At 38.6% G+C, this 19,483-nt stretch overlaps 2 protein-coding genes across 4 annotated transcripts; both read left to right on the top strand.

The window, feature by feature from the left end:
- Nucleotides 1–173: 173 nt before the first annotated feature.
- Nucleotides 174–12,044, top strand: lemd1 (LEM domain containing 1). Of its 3 annotated transcripts, none has more exons than XM_036008403.1 (13): nt 174–369; nt 5,626–5,784; nt 8,580–8,682; nt 8,860–9,009; nt 9,274–9,338; nt 9,656–9,721; nt 9,839–9,994; nt 10,218–10,304; nt 10,445–10,537; nt 10,668–10,751; nt 11,047–11,120; nt 11,331–11,667; nt 11,703–12,044. In XM_036008403.1, the coding sequence occupies exons 1-12, from the start codon at nt 325–327 to the stop codon at nt 11,641–11,643; spliced, it is 1,395 nt and encodes a 464-aa protein (XP_035864296.1). In that variant the 5' UTR covers nt 174–324; the 3' UTR covers nt 11,644–11,667; nt 11,703–12,044. The 3 variants fall into 3 exon arrangements, with proteins under 3 accessions (XP_035864296.1, XP_035864298.1, XP_035864297.1); XM_036008405.1 differs by having other exon boundaries at nt 276–369; nt 5,626–5,765; nt 11,706–12,042; XM_036008404.1 differs by lacking the exons at nt 174–369; nt 5,626–5,784 and adding an exon at nt 6,282–6,682 and having other exon boundaries at nt 11,706–12,042.
- Nucleotides 12,045–12,214: 170 nt separating this feature from the next.
- On the top strand, nt 12,215–18,501 carry pm20d1.2 (peptidase M20 domain containing 1, tandem duplicate 2). The gene is made up of 13 exons (XM_031290331.2): nt 12,215–12,482; nt 12,617–12,703; nt 13,825–14,060; nt 15,141–15,227; nt 15,331–15,464; nt 16,081–16,200; nt 16,362–16,437; nt 16,526–16,587; nt 16,669–16,747; nt 16,851–16,922; nt 17,008–17,173; nt 17,263–17,362; nt 17,724–18,501. The coding sequence occupies exons 1-13, from the start codon at nt 12,272–12,274 to the stop codon at nt 17,851–17,853; spliced, it is 1,560 nt and encodes a 519-aa protein (XP_031146191.1). The 5' UTR covers nt 12,215–12,271; the 3' UTR covers nt 17,854–18,501.
- The last annotated feature ends 982 nt before the right edge of the window (nt 18,502–19,483 follow it).

Genomic DNA, 19,483 nt, shown 5'->3' with positions numbered 1-19,483 from the left:
CTCTCACAGTCTCTTGTTTTTTCCTTACATTTCCCACGTGAAGAGGGATTTCTGGTTGCTGTTTTCTCTGACATCGCATCTGAGGAGGAATGGGGGAGAGGGGGGGTTTCAAGAATTGCCATTCATGTAACGTTTCGTCAGATTCGCGGTTTGAGAGTATTGTGAGCGAGTGATCTCCTTTCTGAGCCCCCATTCCCCTCTCACACTCTTTCTCCCAGTTTTCATTCTGCCTTTACTCTCTCCCCACTCTCGCTCCTGCGCTCACATAGTAACTCCTCCCCCCCCACTACCCATTGTCTCTCCATACAGTATTAGGCTGAGGGGATGCCATACTCGTTCCGGCGAGGGACGCAGGAGAGGGAGAAGGAGGTAAGAGTCAGATTTATAGCACAAGAATGCATCCGGCACTTACTGCACGTCACTGTTACTCTCAGAAGTATAAAGTGTGCCGGGCAAAATAGCTTGTTTGTTTTCATCAAGAATGACAGTGAGGATAAGAACCTGCTTTTTTTCTGATACTCTGGGGCTTTCCTGTGTTGTATGCAGTGCTTCAATGTTTAGCTTGTCTTGTCTGCCAGTGGAAGGTGCTTAGGTGTGTTTGTTTTTTTAAATATGAAAAGGGAGTACTGCATAGATAAGAAATCAGGTGCCATCCCTTTCTCTTTATCTTCAAGATCAGTGTCTAAATGTCATATTGTGGGATATTAGTCATTTGCTGTATTGTTATATAGCTTTGGATCTACAATTGCTTGGAGAAAATGCACACTGCTCTTACTCCTCTATTCAATGAACAGAGGAATGTACTAAAATAATGTATATTAAAAATAATCTAAAGCCAATACAAATATTTGGATACTGACAATTCCCTGAATTGGCTCGCAGCTGAGAGAGGGACCATGTACGATGCTTAGGGATCAAAGCTAATCCTCCCTGTGGCTAAGATTCACCTTCTTGTCTGGACAGAGTCTGACACAGGGGCTTTACTAATTTATGCTGAGACATGCATGAGAACAGGCTCCCAGGAGCTCAGTGGCAGTGGGTCTATTTCGAACCTGGGAAAGGCTGATTGAGTATACACTTTCCCTCAATCAGTAGGTAATGTTCTCTGTCAAAGGTCATGTGAATACCCAGCCAATGTGAGGCTAATGAGATGTTCATCTAAGTGTGTTACCGGCTCGATGTTTGGCTAGGCTGACAACGTCACAATCACGCTTTACTTTTTTGTGTTTCTATCTCTTTAGAATACAGTTAGGAGTCCTAACTTAGGACATCATGCAAGTACATGATTTATTAAAAAATAAGCTAAGTTAAGTGTAGCAAAGCTATGAAAAATGATGTGAAGCTATCTAACAAAGTGTTTTTACTCCCTTGCACTGATAGAACAACTTGAAGGTGCATTAAAAGATGACTAAAAGTGGTTCTCAGTACTGGACAGTTGTAGTCTAGTACAGGAAGCTTTGTGTGCTTGTTCAAAGAGAAAAAAAAGGAGGCTCAATGGGGCTTTTGTTGTTTGAGTTGGAGACAGCAAAAGCACAAGAAACACTGACTGACAAATACCTGGCCCCTCTGTGCCTCAAATATCTCAGGCTTGCACTTGATACAATGTCAACAAATGCCTCCTCTGTCCTCTAGTAGCCCGTTTCCTCTCTGTCCACAAGATTTTTTTCATGTTTTTTATAAAGGCTACTGTTTTCTGAGCAGACATTTGGTTGAGCAGATTCTGCTTGCATAGCTCGGGTGCTGAGTCTCTACTCATTGAGGGGTTGAAAATGGTCCAAAGCACAGTTTAGTGCTTAAAATATTGGTTAACAGTCTGGTGTTTTAGTCCAATGTATGAAAAAGTTATCATTTTTATTTGACTTCTTTAAGGTTAAAGAGTTGTGGGAGTATGTATTAACTTATAATGAAATCAATCAAGCATATGAGTAGTTTTTCTGTGCAACAATAATGCTTAACTCATCAGTATGATGGCTTTGATTAAAGAGGTACGAGAGAGCTACTGCATGGAAATGTGAACTTTATAACTGCCAAAATGTTTTTGGTCATTAATAAAAATAGCTAGGCTTTCTGTGCCCAGTGGTTGAATCAAAACGCTGAGGTAATGATCTCCTTTGTGCTTGTGAAAGTCAGGCAGAAGGTTGCTCCAGAATATACAAATACTTTACTTAATCTGTTCTGATTTAGAAACAGAATCCTTACATCCTAACATTGCACCTTTAACCTGCAGACATTGATTTAAAACAGCATTTTTAATCAAAGCTTGTATGGTATTGCTGTAAGATTCAAGCATCGGGTAGGGGTCAATTTATTTGAGTTTGTGCTGTACAAAAAACAAACAATTCCTTCTGTCTAAAGACTAACAAGACAGTTTCATTTTACTCCCCTGGGCCTCAGATGAATACTTACAGTTTCTTTGGTCAATTATTCATGCCGATATGAGTTTGAAATCCTGAATGCTTTCTGCAGCCTGCCCGTTTTTTCCTCTTTTTGTTTTCAAGCTTTCAGCCTTTCTCAACTGCAGCAGTCACTGATTTTGTATTATTGCCTTGCAACATTAAACCACAACTGTGTCCTATGGCTTTCTATTCCTATGTGAGTTTGTTCTAACATTTCATGTAGGGTTTAAAGCCATCGGATACCCAGTGGACAGTCAACCGAGGAACTGTGTTTGAAGACTTTTTTGACATAATTTTTCAAGATGTCTTTGCTAGAATTTTGTTTAGCGCAGCTATTTGTTGCATCTAAAATCTTATGTTATGATATCAACAAAACTGTAGCCAACAGCATGTACATCTTTCCTTGCATTCAACTTTTGGAGTTGTGGGGCAAATGCAGATATTTTAAACTGGAGCTAGATATTTTCCTGGAGTTGTTTTTTGGGAAACGACTGCCTGGTTTTCATAAAAGTTGTGACTTAGCAGATGGTCAAGGAAATAAAACTGTTTATTTTTTGCTGCTCTTAGCTGTTCTACAACTTCCATAAACAGCTTAGAGCTCTCATTACTTACTACTGGGAAGTTAACTGTGGAAGTCACAGGTCTGTGAATTCAGAGATATTTAAGTTAATGACATAGTGGGATATGCTAAGCCACCTGTTATTTAAAAGTGGAAGTTGAGGATTATTTTACTATCCTGCTGATCACTTATGGTTCCTTGTGAGGACATCACAATGTTTTCAAACCATTCCCCCAGGAAATGTCACCTGTCTAGTGCTACCAGTTTATGAAGTATGACATCATTACTGTCTAATTGAGCTTTACCCACATGAACCTACCAATAACAGCACATATATATATATATATATATATATATATATATATATATATATATATATATATATATATATATATATATATATATATATATTTATATATATATGCTGATTTAGACTGATTTCAGTGGTAATACTTTTTTGTTTGTTTTAAAATTATTATTTTACAGCCATGACATGATAGCAGCATGTGAAGACTAGCATATTATGCAACAGCTGTAATATCTGTAATAGAAATATTCACTAAGTAAGTCATCTTTTCATTCATCTTGTATATTTTGTTCATTTGTCCAGTGACCAGAAAAATAAAAGTATTGGAATTAATCATTAATCTCATTAACTGAAAGTGAATTGGGATCCAAATTCAAGTAAAGATTATGTGCTGAGCTGTAGCAGTGCTAAACTGCGCTAAACTTTGCTTTAAAAAAAACAAAAAACGACATTTATGAATTCCTTATCTTTACCACCTTGTATGTTTTTGGCTTGATTTTGTGCTAGAGCTCGCTGTTTAGGTTTTTGGATTTTAATATTATTATTGTCCATTTTGATGGGAGGCCAGATTGGGATCATATACAACAAGACTATAAAAATTAAACTGTATCATCCTGGGTACAGGGTGTGCACCTTAGCCAGCTTAGCCATCACAGCTCTGGCATAAAACCCTTCCAATGTAGCCTCTTATGGTTCCTACCTCCTCTCTGTAAAGTAGATTTTTCAAAAGGATTCCAAGAGCATTCAGGGTTCTGACAGCAATAACTGTGGAATATCTCCTGACTTTGAACTTGGAAGTATCTATATCAGACTTCTTAAATCAAGTCTTAAAGTCTGGGTAAAGCAAAATCAGTGATATCTTTTTAAACACATTATATATTATATTAAAACATGTGAAAAGACTGTAAACTGTGTAGTACTGAACTGTGTTTTTCACCATTTCCTTGTTCAGGATTATTTGGGCAGCCTGAAAATCATGGTTCGATGATGCACTGGAGTCATCCTTAACATAACCCCTCCCCTACTTTATTAAAAAACAATGCTAGGCTACTACTTACGTTAGAATGTTACGTTATTTGTACCTTCACTCCTTTAATTAGGCTACTGTGACCCTCTTTGTGACCGTAGCTTACTGGAAAAAAACAGTGTTGGCAAAATATCAAAATGAAAACCATCTCATCCCCACTTGCGGTGCGCAATTGCTCATAGTATATGTGGACCAACTTTCGTGTTCCATCTGCCACAGTACGCTCGCTCGCTGTATGTTAGGAAGAGGTGTAACACAGCTGTAGAGTTTGTTGATATGCAGCGGCTCGTTCTTCAGCTCAGTGCCTTCAGCGGACACGCCCCCAGTGTCTCAGAGCAGAGAGATTTGTTTATTTATTTTAATACCTAATTTGATATACTTGGCGAGGAAGGGAGGCAAGTGGAGGACTCGAGGAGGCAATTTAAGGGTTATGAGATGCAAGCATATAGTAGTTCTCATATCACAATGTGTTGATCCAATCTAAAAATGGTACAGTTCATGTTTTTTTAACAGCACAGCAGGTGATCAAGTCTGTTCAACTTCAACTCTAATTTCACTGCAATGCCATGTAAACACCTGCTGCCTTGTCCTTTCATATTTGCATGCACAAAGCAGCAAGATAGCAAAGTCATATCTTTTAGCTGATTTGTACGATTTGAAATAAACAAAAACAACACATCTATTGTCATCACATCACATCTACTCATGGGATCCATTTTGCTTTGTTTATTCATATTTTGACTGGCATAAAGGGGTATTCAAGGAATACGATCCTGTGGGGACATCTTATGCTGTTTCAGTTAGTTTTACATTTTCTTGTGTTTTAGTTTTTTTCACCTAAAGCAAAACAGGAAGGGACCATTTGCTCTAAAAAAAACTCCCCCATTACAATTGTTATTATTTGTAGTACCTACTACCTGGGACCTGTTTCATGCAGCAGGATAACTGCAGGGAAACAGCGCTTTACTTCAGTACCAGATGTTAGGGGGTACGGGTTGTTGAGTTTTACTCTACACATGGGTTCAATATTCATGTTTTTTGAGAAAAACCCCGGACGTAGGTATACCATGACCCAGGTTTTTTTATTCTAACTTACCATGGGATTTCACTCATTTCATACTGATAAGATCCCTGAAAGCACCAGAGGCCTGTTCCAAGGAGCAAGTTTAGTGAGTTGTAGCTTGACCAATGATAACAGGTTTTTCAGATAATCAAATTGTTGAAACAGATGCCTGCTTATATCATTGGGGAAAAAAAGCCCTCAATGGCATATTTGGCACTCCCTGCTTTCCAGAAAATGACCTGAACAAGTGTTTTGTTTACTATCTGTTAACAGATGTTAGGAAAGGAACTCACCACTTCAACTTGCACTAGGTGGATGCATCACTCAAGTAAGAATGCAGCAGCAGCAGCAGCATGCACCAGAGAGACGACACCAACAGAGACAAAAGCCCAGGTTAAACTTGGAGGACAAAGGTACACTAGCTGTAGAAATGTAAATTGAAAATTAAACAGTTTCAACTACCGTTCAAAATTTGGGGTTCCCAATAGGCTTTATCACTGAATTAATTTTGACAAAGCCAAGGTGTAAATAATAAAATTCATTTTAATGAACTAGGATTGCTGGCTCACTGTCCAATCCATACACTGCCCATACACACACTGTAATGACCTGGAGATATTGTTAAAGTTACATAACACCTGTAACACCTGTGATTTTCCTACTATGTTTTGTGTTAACGTCTAACATTACTTAAAAGGCCTAAGCTATATCATTTTATCCAGTTTGATTGGACTGGATGTTGGCAGCTCGACTTCCACATTCATTGGGAGACCGAGGTCAAAAACACTAGGCTACAATAAACACATACAGTTTGAGAGCTTGTTAATGTTAACTTTCCGTTTCAACATAAGTTTAATTTAATAATATTACGTTCAATTTGAATGCAAGTAACTTTATATGACTTAAAAGCTAGTTAGCTGCACACAGTGCTTGTCAGTAATGCAATGCAAAACTAAGTTTGCTGTCAATCAAGTCGTTTGTTGCAGCTGTTCTCAGTTGAGTCAGTGTGATTCTCAGACCACCGCAGAGGGTTTCTCCGAGCAGCTCTGTCGGGTTCATCTGACTTAAAAAACGTGTTAAGTATAACGAATTTGAACTTTTTTTTTCCGCGTCGATTCGTCCTTCTGACATGCCGCGGTTTGTGGAGAACCCTTCTCACCTCTCTAAATCTAGACTGAAGTCAGATTTGGTAGCCCACAATGTCGCGCTGCCACCTGCCATGAGCAAAAAGGAGGTTTATGTGGGGTTGCACTTGCAACACATAGATCACAAAAACGCGGCGGATTTTTCTAGCGACGAGGAGGATCAAGTAGGCCTACAAGATGTGGCAGTGAGTTGATCAAACTTTTGGTGTTTTGCACCCGAATATTCTTATAATTGACTTTTGCAGTCACAACGTGCAACGACTCTCTGTTATGCAGGGGCGGAGCAAGGGGGTGGCTACTGGGGCTGCAGCCCTGAATGTTTTCCTAAAAGCCCCGAATCTTATTAGGATCTTATAACTTTAGATAACTTCAACTGTGTGTCATTTCCCCTCAGTCTCTCTGACTGGACTGGAAAATCATTGGCGCGGAAGTTTAATTACTGGGGAAATACTGCCATTCATGCTGTGAACTCTACTCCAGCCTAGTAGGCTGTAAGAAAAAAATAAGATTCAAGATTAGTAATGTTGTTTACGCCAAACTCCTATCCTACTTATGTTATGCCTAACTTAAAATGTATCATTAGACAGTTTTTGCCTGGCAGGAGTGAATAATTAGTCAACATTTGTTGTGTTCTGGTTTTAAAATGATGAAGACATGTTGGAGAACAATAAGATACCAAATAGGATGAAGGCACTACAGGATGATGTTTTTTCCTCGACAACTATCATGTTTTCCCCAAATGATGTACATATTTTTAGGCATTCTATTATCTTAAAGCACCCATATTATGCTCATTTTCAGGTTCATAATTGTATTTAGAGGTTGTACCAGAATAGGTTTAAATGGTTTAACTTTAAAAAAACACTATATTTTTGTTGTACTGCACATTGCTGCAGCTCCTCTTTTCACCCTGTGTGTTGAGCTCTCTGTTTTAGCAATAGAGTGAGGCATCACACTTCTGTTCAATCTTTGTTGGGAGTCGCACATGCGCAGTACCTAGGTAAGGTCTACTAGCTAATCAGAAGCAGAGTATGAGGGCGTGCCACACTAGCAGCTAGGCGAGCCCTGTAACGTGTGTTACAAAGTGACGCACGTTCGGATCTGGGTCACTCCTACCAAACAGTCCTCAATGCTTGCTATAGAATTTGATGTCCTTGACCACTAATCCACCAGCTGTATGGTTGGTATAGATTTACATGAGACGTTTCAGTAATAGGCTTCTGCCATTACATCCGTGCGCATGTGCTTGCCACACCTGTCACGCTCATTTATGTGTGCCAAGATGAGCACCAGCACTTGAAGTCTGGAAGTTGTTTCTGTGCTGTGTCATGGGGTAGAAAGACTGTTTGGTTGGACTGTGTTTAGTCTATTAAGGAATAGCCTCTACTTTAAAATCAACAGTACTGTAAAGTCTGGGTAGAGTTTCACATTTAGAAAGTGCTGCAAGACTTTCACTCGAGACCCAATGCTAATATTCAGAGCTGAAATAATGAGTCAATTAAATTAGTTTTAATTAGTCAAGAAAATTAATTGGCAACTAGTTTGATATTCAATTGTTTTAAGTCATTTTTTAGCAGCATTTCATAGACCAAACTGTTAACAGATTTAAATTAAAACAATTGGCAGATTGATCAATAAGGACAATAATAGTAATGCAGCCAGCCTGACTGGTAGTTGTGGATTTTCAAATGTTGTTATGAGGAGCTATAAGTAAGAGTGTTTTACAGTTGAACAATAAACCTATCGTAGTTTTCTGTCAGTTGATTTTTGACAACAAGCCAGTATAACTGATAATACAGGCCCTCTGGAAGATTGGACTCTACCATAATTAATAATATTCCACATTTTTTTTTTTTTTTTTTTTTTTTATATCTTGTGTAGTTATTCAGAATAGGTAAATATAATTAAACTTAAAAAAAAAGATTCATACACTACCATAATTAGATGGATTTTGATAAGATTTGTGAGCTGCATTTTTTTAATGCACTATATCACACAACTGGAAACTGCTGGCATTCAAGCTGCAGCCGTTGTCATGTCTTCAACAACATTCAGTAAATTCTGCAAATTGTGTTTTGTAAGGACAAGGAGGAGGATACAGAGATGCCCGACCCGAGTGGTTTGACTGATGATGACCTCAAGGCCGCACTGCTCGAACTCGGGGTTAAAGCTGGGCCCATAGTCGGTGAGGTTGCACTTAACGCTGTCTTGAAATTGGTTTTCATTGTAGAAATAGGATTCCTGCCATCAAAATGCACATTTGTGTTTTAATCAACGTGTTAACACCTAATGTTTACATTCACTTTATTTTTTAGGTCTGTCCCTTTCTTAAAAAACTAATAGTATTGTTTGTCTGTGCTAGCGTCCACCAGAGCTTTGTATGAGAAGAAGCTAAGGAAACTGCTTCAGTCTAATGGACATGGCTGTCTGAATGGAGTAGAGAAAGATGAATTATACTCTGACAGTGAAGAAGAAGAGGAAGAAAATGGGGAAGAGGAAGACAAAGAGTTGGGTATGACCAGAAGCTCGATGGTGTTTTAAACCCCCAACGTCTCCTTCCAGGCAGCACTGCGACCGTTGACTTCAAAGCACCAAACCCTAACCCTAACCATAACCATAACCATAACCATTGCCTAATCCTAGTGCCTTCCAGGCAGCGCTGCCTGGAAGGAGATGTTGAGGGCTTAAAACACCAGAAATGTTGAATTTTGTTGTTGTTTTTATGGTTGGTATCAGATAATCATATGCTTTGTATTATTTTCTGTGACTTGCAAAGGTTCCGAAGGAGAAAAAGAAGAGGCAGTTAAACAGTCAGACCAGGCAAAACAAGGGAGTAGCCAGGTGAGAAAACTGTAGGAAGTTCTTGATTGGTTAAATGATTTAGGGTTGCTATGTTAATGAATAGTACCACTTGAATTGTCTGAAATGTAGGAGCTCGTACTTACTGTATACTTTTGCTGGTTAATAGATCTTTTTGTATTTTTTCTTATCCTCAGCTGTGTTGAAATAATACTTCCCTACAGTGCCACTTAGTGGTTCAACGCACGGATTGCAACTGTAAACTTGTGTTCTAACCTAACTTGAAGTGTTCACTCTTTGGAATAAGCAGTTGCATTTTAAATGTTGGTTTTTTTTTTTTTTTTTTTAACTTTTCACAGGTAGAGTTGTGTTTTCAGAATGGTGGTTTTGTTTACCCGCAGTGCTTTTTACTCTCATCAAGGCTGGTAAATACTACAGATATTCATATATTTTGAACAGAATTCTGTCAAACTGAATGCTCAGGAGACACTGATGTGTTTTTTTTTTTTCTTCATTTTTTTCATTGGGTTGGCCTTTTGTAGCATGCTCGTGCTTCTAGAAACAGTGAACCTAGTTCCAAGTGGAATTCAGGGAATGCGATAGAATCATCAGAGCAGCGTCGGCCTCCCTGCTCACAGATTCCCGTAGGAATTAGTAGAGCATCCTCTGTAGATCAGCACTCGGGATTAGGATCAGGGGTAGGCTGGTTTTATTTCATTTCTCCTGTGGATTTAAAATTCTCTGCATTCCTTGCTTGGACTGTAACTATATTGTGTGTCCTTCTCAAGCAACCAGTGGGGTATTTTCCTGTTGTTTTACAGTGATGGGCATGGTATCTCACTGGTGTGTAGATTGTGTGATGAATAATACATGTTTGTGTTGTTGTTGTTGTTGTTAACATGATAATACTAATCCTTGCAGTTTCCATCTGGATCACAATCAGTTATGCCCGATGGTGAATCATCAATTTCCTCTCAGGCCTTCAGCATCACTCACATGGTTGAGGAGGAAAGTTAATCTTAGATGTTTTTAAACCCACGTTCCACACCTAAAAAAGTGACCCCGTCATTTTGTTTTATGTTTTTGGTTGTGAGTAATCGTCGCTGCAGTGCTCACTCAGTCATGTACATTTTCACTCTAAACAACAGATGGAGAGTCGGAGGCCACTCTCTACTAGCTCAGACACTGAGAGAGAGTTGAATGTGAGCAATGTACAGAAACATTGGTCGCGGTCCAACAGGGTCAGTAGTGCTTACATTGTTCAGTCACACTTTAAGCCTGAATGTTGGTGGTGGTTAAAGTTGTTGGAGAGGTTCGCTGGAGGAAATTAAGACAGCAGAAATTATAATCTGTTACGTCTCCTTTCCTTAGCTGGACATGCCAATTGTGGACACCATGAAGAACCAGTCCCTGTACTACACTCCCAAGGCATCCCCTTATAAATGGAAAATGAAGGCACATACGTCATACATTTTTCGTTTTTTATTCCATATCACTTGTCTACCATAACATACTTTGTTTGTGTAACTCCTTTCATATGTCAGTGTTACAATGTGTAACCCAAGCTAGAAAATTATACACACTAAATTTAACAGTTGCTTTTTATTCTGGTGATCACATTAACAGTCACCCTTTTCTTTCCTTTCTACCTGACTTGCTGGGCCTCTGTCTCTGTGGGACTCTGCTGTCTGGGAAATATTTATCTTTTTCTCTGGTCCACTTTGAGAGTAATTTCTGCTTTCTTTTCTAGCTTACTCAGGAGCCTGTTAAGGATACTTTTAAGGACATGTTTCCAAACACTGATGCCACGACCACAGGGATCTAGTAAGTGCCACAGCAACACTATTACAGTGTGCCAATTAGAAACTCTTCACATCTTTCTAAGTTGTTGGATGTAAATAGGATTTATCTGAAGTACAAGAAATGTACAGGAATGGTGATTGACACATGGACAACTTGCATAGTAGCACATACCAACACATGGTAGGAGTTTTGTAATTGGGTTATCAGCACATATACTCTGTCATATTTCAGCGCTACTCGTCGGAGACCTATCAAGGGCGCAGCAGGGAGACCTGTCCAGTATGCATACCCAGACACTCCTGTCAGTCCCACGACCCTGGAAAAACGAGAGGTGGAGCGCCGCCTTGTGCCCATTCAGATACAGATTTTGGTCTTCCTTATTGTGACATGCCTTCTGTACCTCATTTATGTCTGTGTTGAGGACAACTCATTCGGTCCATCTTTTGCCTTACTGGACAGTCTTTACCAAGGGTCAGACAGTGAGGAGGGGCTTTTGCTTCAGGCTGAGACACAGGACGTACCAGCACTCTCTGGACAGGAGTAACTCTGGGTTTTTTAATCCTCTACATTGACTTACAGATGTGAGGGTTGATTTTTTTTTTTTTTTTTTTTTTTTTTTGGTGATGCAAACCATAATGCCCTTGTTCTGGGATATCTTCATCTTATAATTGACTGTGTGTCTGTATGGGAGCAAACCTCAAAGTCTAGTTTTACAGTTGTATATGTTTTTCTAATCTGTGTAGTTTGCTAAACATGGAAATTAAGTTGAGACTTTAGATTTTCTCAAATGTATTAAAAATAATGCTATATATCTTATATATTTCCTAACCCACATTGTATAATGTCATGGTGCCTTTTCAATGAATCTGTGTTGCTGTACGTAGCCTATGTATTTTTTTAAACAATTTGAATTTTCAATAAAGGATGTTTTGCTTCATAGTTTTTTTTTGTGGGCAACTGATATTAGCTAAATTTTAAAAAAAAAACAAAAAAAAAAACAAAAAAAAAAAACAACGTCATTGTATTAAATACATGTTATTAGGAAGAGTCATGTGCAGTGCAAGTTTTATAGCCGCCAGCAGGTGGCTCTCATTCAACAAACACTAACTCATTCAGTCTGCATACACCGTCACAGTGGAGTGAATGAGTTCCGCCTGTCACAACAGACAACAATGCCAGACTCAGGTCCGATGTTCAAGTGTTTAAAGATTATTATTAGTAGTTTTCTCATTGCGGTCCTATTGCTATTTACCATAGCATCCATCAGGACCCTTTCACTGGACGTAAATGTCGGACTTCAACTCGCACGTTGGGAAAAGACGAACAACATTTCACTTGTAATAGACCACCACCAGAGAGAGGAGCTTCTTGCAAATTTTAAAGGTATTTTTTGCTTGCTATTCGGTAAAGTATGCGTCACATTACCGTTTCCCTGTGTGGGAAGTAGTTAGCTAAAAGACATGTGGGGAATCCACCAGTGACAGACTCTACTAACGTTATCTCTGTTTATTGTCCAGAGGCTATCCGGATCCCCACGGTGTCATTCTCAGAGAAGGAGAGCAACACCACCGCACTACGTGAATTTGACAGGCTCCTCCGAAAAGGTAAGTAAAATATGTGAGACACTAAATTGTCTTTACTAGTACCGTTAATCACTAATGTGTTCATCGTGTAGTTTACAATGGCTGCAGACTCACACGACGTTACTTCACGGGCAGTTCTAGCTAACTAACCGTTTAAACAATTAACGTGAGCTGTCTAGCTAGTCCAACTTAGCTAAAAACTAGAGCTAACGTTAGCTAACATTACATACACAACGTTAGATTTTAGATGTAATTTAACAGTTAGTGTGCATTTTCAGTATCCTCTTTCAGTTGTTTCACCCTCATAACTGATTTGTTTAGTACACACATCAGAGCCAAATTAACGCCATTATATTCTTTAAGGAAAGGTTTTCTACATTTTAAAATTAAAAGTGTGACGTTAACCTTCTGCATATTAATTGTAACGTTAGCTAGCTAGCGCGCTATATAAATAAAAGTTGTTGTTGTTGTTGTTATTATTAACCTTACTAACGTCAATGTAATTGATAGCTTAGCTAACAGTTAGCTACTCTTTTATGTGACATTTTAATACAGGTTTCTATGTTATTCAGTTTACTGTCATATAAGACAAGGAAAATCGAATGCCAGCACATCATATATTTTAATACAATATATTTTATCAGTTGTCAAAATACCTGCCCATTACTTTTCAATTTTTTTTGTTTGATTGACTAGCTAATTCATTAGCTAGTCAACTAATTATTTTAGCTGTATATATTGCATAACAAAGTCAGACATGTTAAAAGGGGCGTTTAAGAGGAATTAAACAGGTACTCTAGCAATTTATTTTTGTTACTATCATTTTTTTCAAAATAAAAAACAATGGTCAACATTAGCTAAGTTACAGAGGCAGAAATGTCACTGCCTTCAGTCCCTGGTATGGGTTAAGCTCCAAAGACTTTGAATCCTTCATTTGCCATAATGCAAACAAAAGCATCTTTTTTTCCGACCCATGTTTCAACCTTCATGCCACACATAGCATCCTCAGGGTTATTTTTGCACACTCTAGAGTGACAGAACAAATTATGCAACTTGTTTCATCGGCTGAGTATTAAACTGACCTTAATGATTAAATAAAAGGAGTTCCCCGTTTTAAGCTTGTACTCTTCTTCCTTTGTCAGCCTTCCCAACTGTTTTCTCTTCAAGCTTGGTTCGTCATGAATTGGTGGCAAACTACAGCCACCTGTTTTCGGTGCAAGGATCACAGCCTGACCTGGTGCCATACCTGCTGCTGGCCCACATTGATGTAGTACCTGCCTCAGAATCGGATGGCTGGGAGGCCCCACCATTTTCTGCCAAGGAGATAGATGGCTTTATCTATGGTAGAGGGACCATAGACGACAAGAGCCCTTTAATGGTGAGAGAACAAGTGATAATAGCCGCTTTCCGACCGGAGGGATTTTTGCAGTTCCTAGAAAATAAAATTCTTTTTTTCTCGTGTTCCGACTGGACCAATTTGGGATTTTTAAGTTCCTCTGGCCGCAGTTCCTGTAACTCTTTCAGCTTCTACTTCAGGGCAGGGTCTTTTCGCTGTTCCCTTTTCATCATAGGAACCTCGCCATCTTATTCATCACTAAATTCACTTCTGACAACGTTTTAGGCGAGAAATGAACTGTTTAGATTTCGCAAATGGGCAGTCTTGCGCAAATTGATGCCGAATTGACAATTTGCTTCAAAGTTTTCGGAGTTGAGAAGCTCCATGAAGTGAGGCGACAACCGGCAGGCGCCTGCCAGGGCCGCTAGCTCGTCGCTCAGCCAGCCATGCTCAGAGACCCCGCTGTAAGCTGGAGGTCTCTCAGACCGGTCGCGTAAATAAGAGGCTTTTATTTCGCCGTTGGCGGTTTGTTTGTTTAAATATCACAACACGTGTCCATCATAAGATTAACGGGAACCTGTGGTTAACTGTCTTTTCGGCGTTAAACTCCACCTTGCTGGCAGGCCATCTCACACACACACACACACACACACACACACACACACACACACAGTCACACAGTCACACACACACGTCCACAGCGCAGCAGGCAGAGGCGGGGGAGAGAGACATAACCGTTTCTCTTCGGGAGACTTGTTTAAATTATGACAAATATGCTATATACATTAGATTTAGTATTTAGTTCATACTTTTTTTTGGTGTATTTGTTTTCTGATTTTAACGCTATAAAGACTGTTGCCATGCTTGCGTCACTTCCTTACCTACCAGTCCCTATGGCCACTTGGCCAGTGCGAATGCAAATGGAAAAAATGGTTTTGGGGGAGAGTAGTTAGTAGATCTGCTTAGAAGTGGACTTTTCCTATAACTACGTTCCTGTAACTACTTGGTCGGAAAGCGGCTTATGTGTGTGATATTGCTATTAAACAGAGTTGGATTACAGTATATACTTATTAACCTCTAATGTGCCAGCCAGACTAAACCAATATGCTTAATTTCTTCCAGGGAATACTTCAGGCATTGGAGTACTTGCTGATAAAAGGCTATGCTCCACGCAGAGGATTTTACATTGGTCTTGGTCATGATGAAGAAGTATTTAAATATTCATCAAACTCTTACTTTTTGAAATTGTGAACCTAACTAAGATTTATATTAATATCTGAATGTATGTGTCCTTCAATATTAATTTTTAAAGGTCAGTGGTTACAAGGGGGCAATGAACATAGTGCGTGTACTGAAGCAGAGAAGTGTGCAGCTGTCGTTTGTCCTGGACGAGGGCCTGGCTGTACTTGATGGAGTCATCAGTGGTCTGGAAGGACCTGCTGCACTGTGAGAACCTGTCATGCTCTAGTGTAAACGTGATATGTAGTTGGCAGCTTTTCCATTGTAAAAAGTGAACAATTTGGCTTGACACCACAACAGAACTCATAAGCATAGCATACAATTGTATGTCTCCATTAAATTGTATAAAATATATTAGGGATTGACCAATACTGGTTTTTCAAGGCCTAGATACCGATACCAATTATTAGTAGTTAATGAAACCGAAAAACATTATTTGGAACCGATATGCATTTACAGTGAAAATGAAAATGTTTAAGTCAAAATTAAGATTTTTGGAATGTTACAAACACCAACACAAAACTTTGTTTAAATGCTTTAAGCAATTAATAAATTCGAAACATTCAATATAAATCACAGTAAAAGATAGTCAGATAATGTTGTGGGCGGCACATTAAGTCAGACTCGGTGGTGAGTAAAACCGAAGCAGAGGGACAGACAGAGCTGTAGCGGAGCCAAAGTAGCGTGCTTCTGAATTAATTTACTTGATCAGTCATCAGGCAAATAAAACGCTGATACAGATAATCTGCAAACTGTCAAAAAAGGGCCCTAAAATATATTGCCGATTAATTAATGTCCGTGGTAAATTCCATGTGTTTTGTAGAATTGGGATAAGTGAAAAGGGTTCAGCCACTGTGAAGCTTAGTGTGTCTATGCTCCCTGGTCACTCCTCGATGCCTCCCAGTGAGTCCAGCATTGGGATCTTGGCTGCAGCAGTCAAAAGGTGAGAGTTACATTTTCTTCAAATTGAGATGATGAATTTTCAGTTTTTTGGTCTTTGTGTCAATGCTGTACCATATGTTTTACTATATTCTACATGTTTATCTCTCCTCCAACAAAAACACAAAATCTTAAGACTTTAACCGTGTCATGCTATTTCCTCAGACTAGAGGAGAACCCTATGCCAAGATTATTTGGTCATGGGCCTGAACGTGGAACATTTGAGCATCTGGCACATAAGGTAAAAGGAACCAACTACTAGTTCACTACTCATCACATCTAATAGCATATTAGATCCCTCCCTGTGGTTACTCCTTCTTTGTCTTCAGTTCGGGCTCCCAATGAAGTTTATAATGTCAAACTTGTGGCTGTTCGCTCCACTACTGGGCAGGTAATGACATCCTTAATTTCTTTCAGAATGTTCTCTCCTGATTATATCCATTGGAATAAATCAGCAGGTTTTATGTTACAGGGTACTTGAAAGAAAACCAGACACTAATGCTTTTGTAAGGACAACCACAGCAGTCACCATGTTTAATGCAGGAGTTAAGGTACATGTCATTCATTATGAAAGAGGGGATAATTCACAGGAAATTAGATTACAAGCAATACAGTTTTCGTTAGTATTAACCTAAATTATTTCCCACCATGTAGGTGAATATCATCCCTGCCCTCGCTGAAGCTTATGTAAATCTACGAATCCACTCAGCACAGTCATTACAAGAGGTAGAGTCAGAAGTTTGAGTCTACTTTTGAGAATTCCTGATGTCTATGTATGCATATTTTGAGTTGAATTAGCTGTCTCGTCTAGGTCCTGGACCTAATCCAGTCTACAGTGGGGGACCAACGAGTGAAGATAGAGCTTGTTAATGGGTTTGACCCTCTGCCTGTGAGCTCTGCGGATGAAAAGTCCTTTGGCTTCCAGATCATTAAGAAAACTGTGCTGGACATATTTCCAACAGTTACAGTTGCTCCAGGTAGAATCCAGATATATTTAATTGTGTAATGTGGTGATTTAAGGTCAAAGTATTTCACAAGTGTTTTAATATATTTTTTGAATATGCAGGTATCTGTATTGGGAACACAGACAGTCGGCACTTCAAAGACCTGACAAATGATATTTATCGCTTTGCCCCTGTCTGGTTTAAACCAGGTGATGCTCAGAGGTAAGGATATAGTTTGTCTAACACTGAATAAAAATAGTCTTAACAAAGCTTTCTGCAGTAAGTGTAAAGAACTGCTTGAACTGAGTCACACGTTAATGTTACAAACTTGTGATGTAACAGTGTGACCTACTCATACCGACTTAAAGGGAACAGCCCTATCCACTTACAAAACAAACAGAACTATCTCTTTAAAGTTACTCTTGAACAAATAAGTGTTTTATGAACCGACCTTTAGCCCAGTTTATCCTTCAGCTTTGGTAATAAAAAAGGATTTTATCCTGCAAGAAAAGCATGAGGAAATCAAATGAATACACTTAATTTCTTCTTTTTAGATACCATACCATTTTCTTTTTTTTCTTAGATTCCATGGCATCAATGAACGGATTTCCAAAAAGAACTACGAGGAACTTATAGAATTTTACTTCAGTCTGATTCAAAACTGTGACATTCAGAAGCTCCCTGAGCCCCACAGCTCTGTCCATGAACTCTAAGGAATATACAATATGGGTAACAGGTCTAACAAATGCAATTCAAAAGCCTGTGTTATTGTTAGAATTATTGTTAGAATAATTTCAACAGCAACCAACAGGACCTTGACTTACTGTATAGTCACTAAATTTTAAACAAAATGTGATTCTGCTTTTTAGAGCCAGATGGTGGCATTTTCAATTGCCCTGTAATTGTAGCTTTACAGTAAACAACGGATGCTGTTTAATCTTGATTGATGACATACGGTTTTGACTTTGTTGCGATGAAATGATCACGGCATAACTATGTGAAGCTCCTTTGCATTTGTGATTAAGATTTTGCGGAAGACGGCTGTGATGATTTTTGGATGTATTTGGAACAGATTTTTGTTGGGCTGCTAATAATACTGTAGTTCTTAAAATGATGATGGTTCATGTAACTTAATGAAAATTGCTGCATAAATATTTTTCCTCAGACAATATAAAATTATGCATTTTCTGTGAAAATGCTGAAAGGTGATATTTTTTGTTATGTTTGTTGAATCAAGTACAGTAGTTTTTAAAGAAATCTGTACTATCACTAACTGATTATTTAAAATTAATTGTGATTTGAATTTGCACACAATTTTTGGACAGGCATTGTTTAAAAATACAACACAACTTTTAATGATATGCTTGTTGTCATGTGATATATTTTATTTAATCCTGGACATAATACAAAATCACAATTTTTCCCAAATGTATTTTATATTAAAAAACAAAACAAAATGTTACTAGTTTACTCTCAGACTTGTGCTACCTAACCTAAACTACACGTAACATAACAAGAGTTTAACAATAGCCTGTGTGTGTGTGTGTGTGTGTATGTATGTATATATATATGTGTGTGTGTGTGTGTATGTGTATATATATATATATATATATATATATATATATATATATATATATATATATATATATATATATATATATATATATATATATATATATATAGTGAGGAAAATAAGTATTTGAACACCCTGCTATTTTGCAAGTTCTCCCACTTAGAAATCATGGAGGGGTCTGAAATTGTCATCGTAGGTGCATGTCCACTGTGAGAGACATAATCTAATATCCAGAAATCACAATGTATGATTTTTTTTAACTATTTATTTGTATGATACAGCTGCAAATAAGTATTTGAACACCTGAGAAAATCAATGTTAATATTTGGTACAGTAGCCTTTGTTTGCAATTACAGAGGTCAAACGTTTCCTGTAGTTTTTCACCAGGTTTGCACACACTGCAGGAGGGATTTTGGCCCACTCCTCCACACAGATCTTCTCTAGATCAGTCAGGTTTCTGGGCTGTTGCTGAGAAACACGGAGTTTGAGCTCCCTCCAAAGATTCTCTATTGGGTTTAGGTCTGGAGACTGGCTAGGCCACGCCAGAACCTTGATATGCTTCTTACAGAGCCACTCCTTGGTTATCCTGGCTGTGTGCTTCGGGTCATTGTCATGTTGGAAGACCCAGCCTCGACCCATCTTCAATGCTCTAACTGAGGGAAGGAGGTTGTTCCCCAAAATCTCGCAATACATGGCCCCGGTCATCCTCTCCTTAATACAGTGCAGTCGCCCTGTCCCATGTGCAGAAAAACACCCCCAAAGCATGATGC

Source organism: Sander lucioperca, chromosome 12 (assembly GCF_008315115.2).
Source record: "Sander lucioperca isolate FBNREF2018 chromosome 12, SLUC_FBN_1.2, whole genome shotgun sequence".
Lineage (NCBI taxonomy): Eukaryota > Metazoa > Chordata > Actinopteri > Perciformes > Percidae > Sander > Sander lucioperca.
The sequence above is the reverse complement of the archived record's forward strand: the minus strand, read 5'-3'. Positions and strand labels throughout refer to the sequence as shown.

Coding starts and splice junctions, on each gene's coding strand:
- pm20d1.2 (XM_031290331.2), top strand. CDS start 12,272: ATGCCAGACTCAGGTCCGATGTTCAAGTGTTTAAAGATTATTATTAGT. Junction 14,061..15,140: donor ACGACAAGAGCCCTTTAATG/GTGAGAGAACAA, acceptor AATTTCTTCCAG/GGAATACTTCAGGCATTGGA. Junction 17,174..17,262: donor AACAGTTACAGTTGCTCCAG/GTAGAATCCAGA, acceptor TTGAATATGCAG/GTATCTGTATTGGGAACACA.
- lemd1 (XM_036008403.1), top strand. CDS start 325: ATGCCATACTCGTTCCGGCGAGGGACGCAGGAGAGGGAGAAGGAG. Junction 9,010..9,273: donor AGAGGAAGACAAAGAGTTGG/GTATGACCAGAA, acceptor TGACTTGCAAAG/GTTCCGAAGGAGAAAAAGAA. Junction 10,305..10,444: donor TCACTCACATGGTTGAGGAG/GAAAGTTAATCT, acceptor TCTAAACAACAG/ATGGAGAGTCGGAGGCCACT.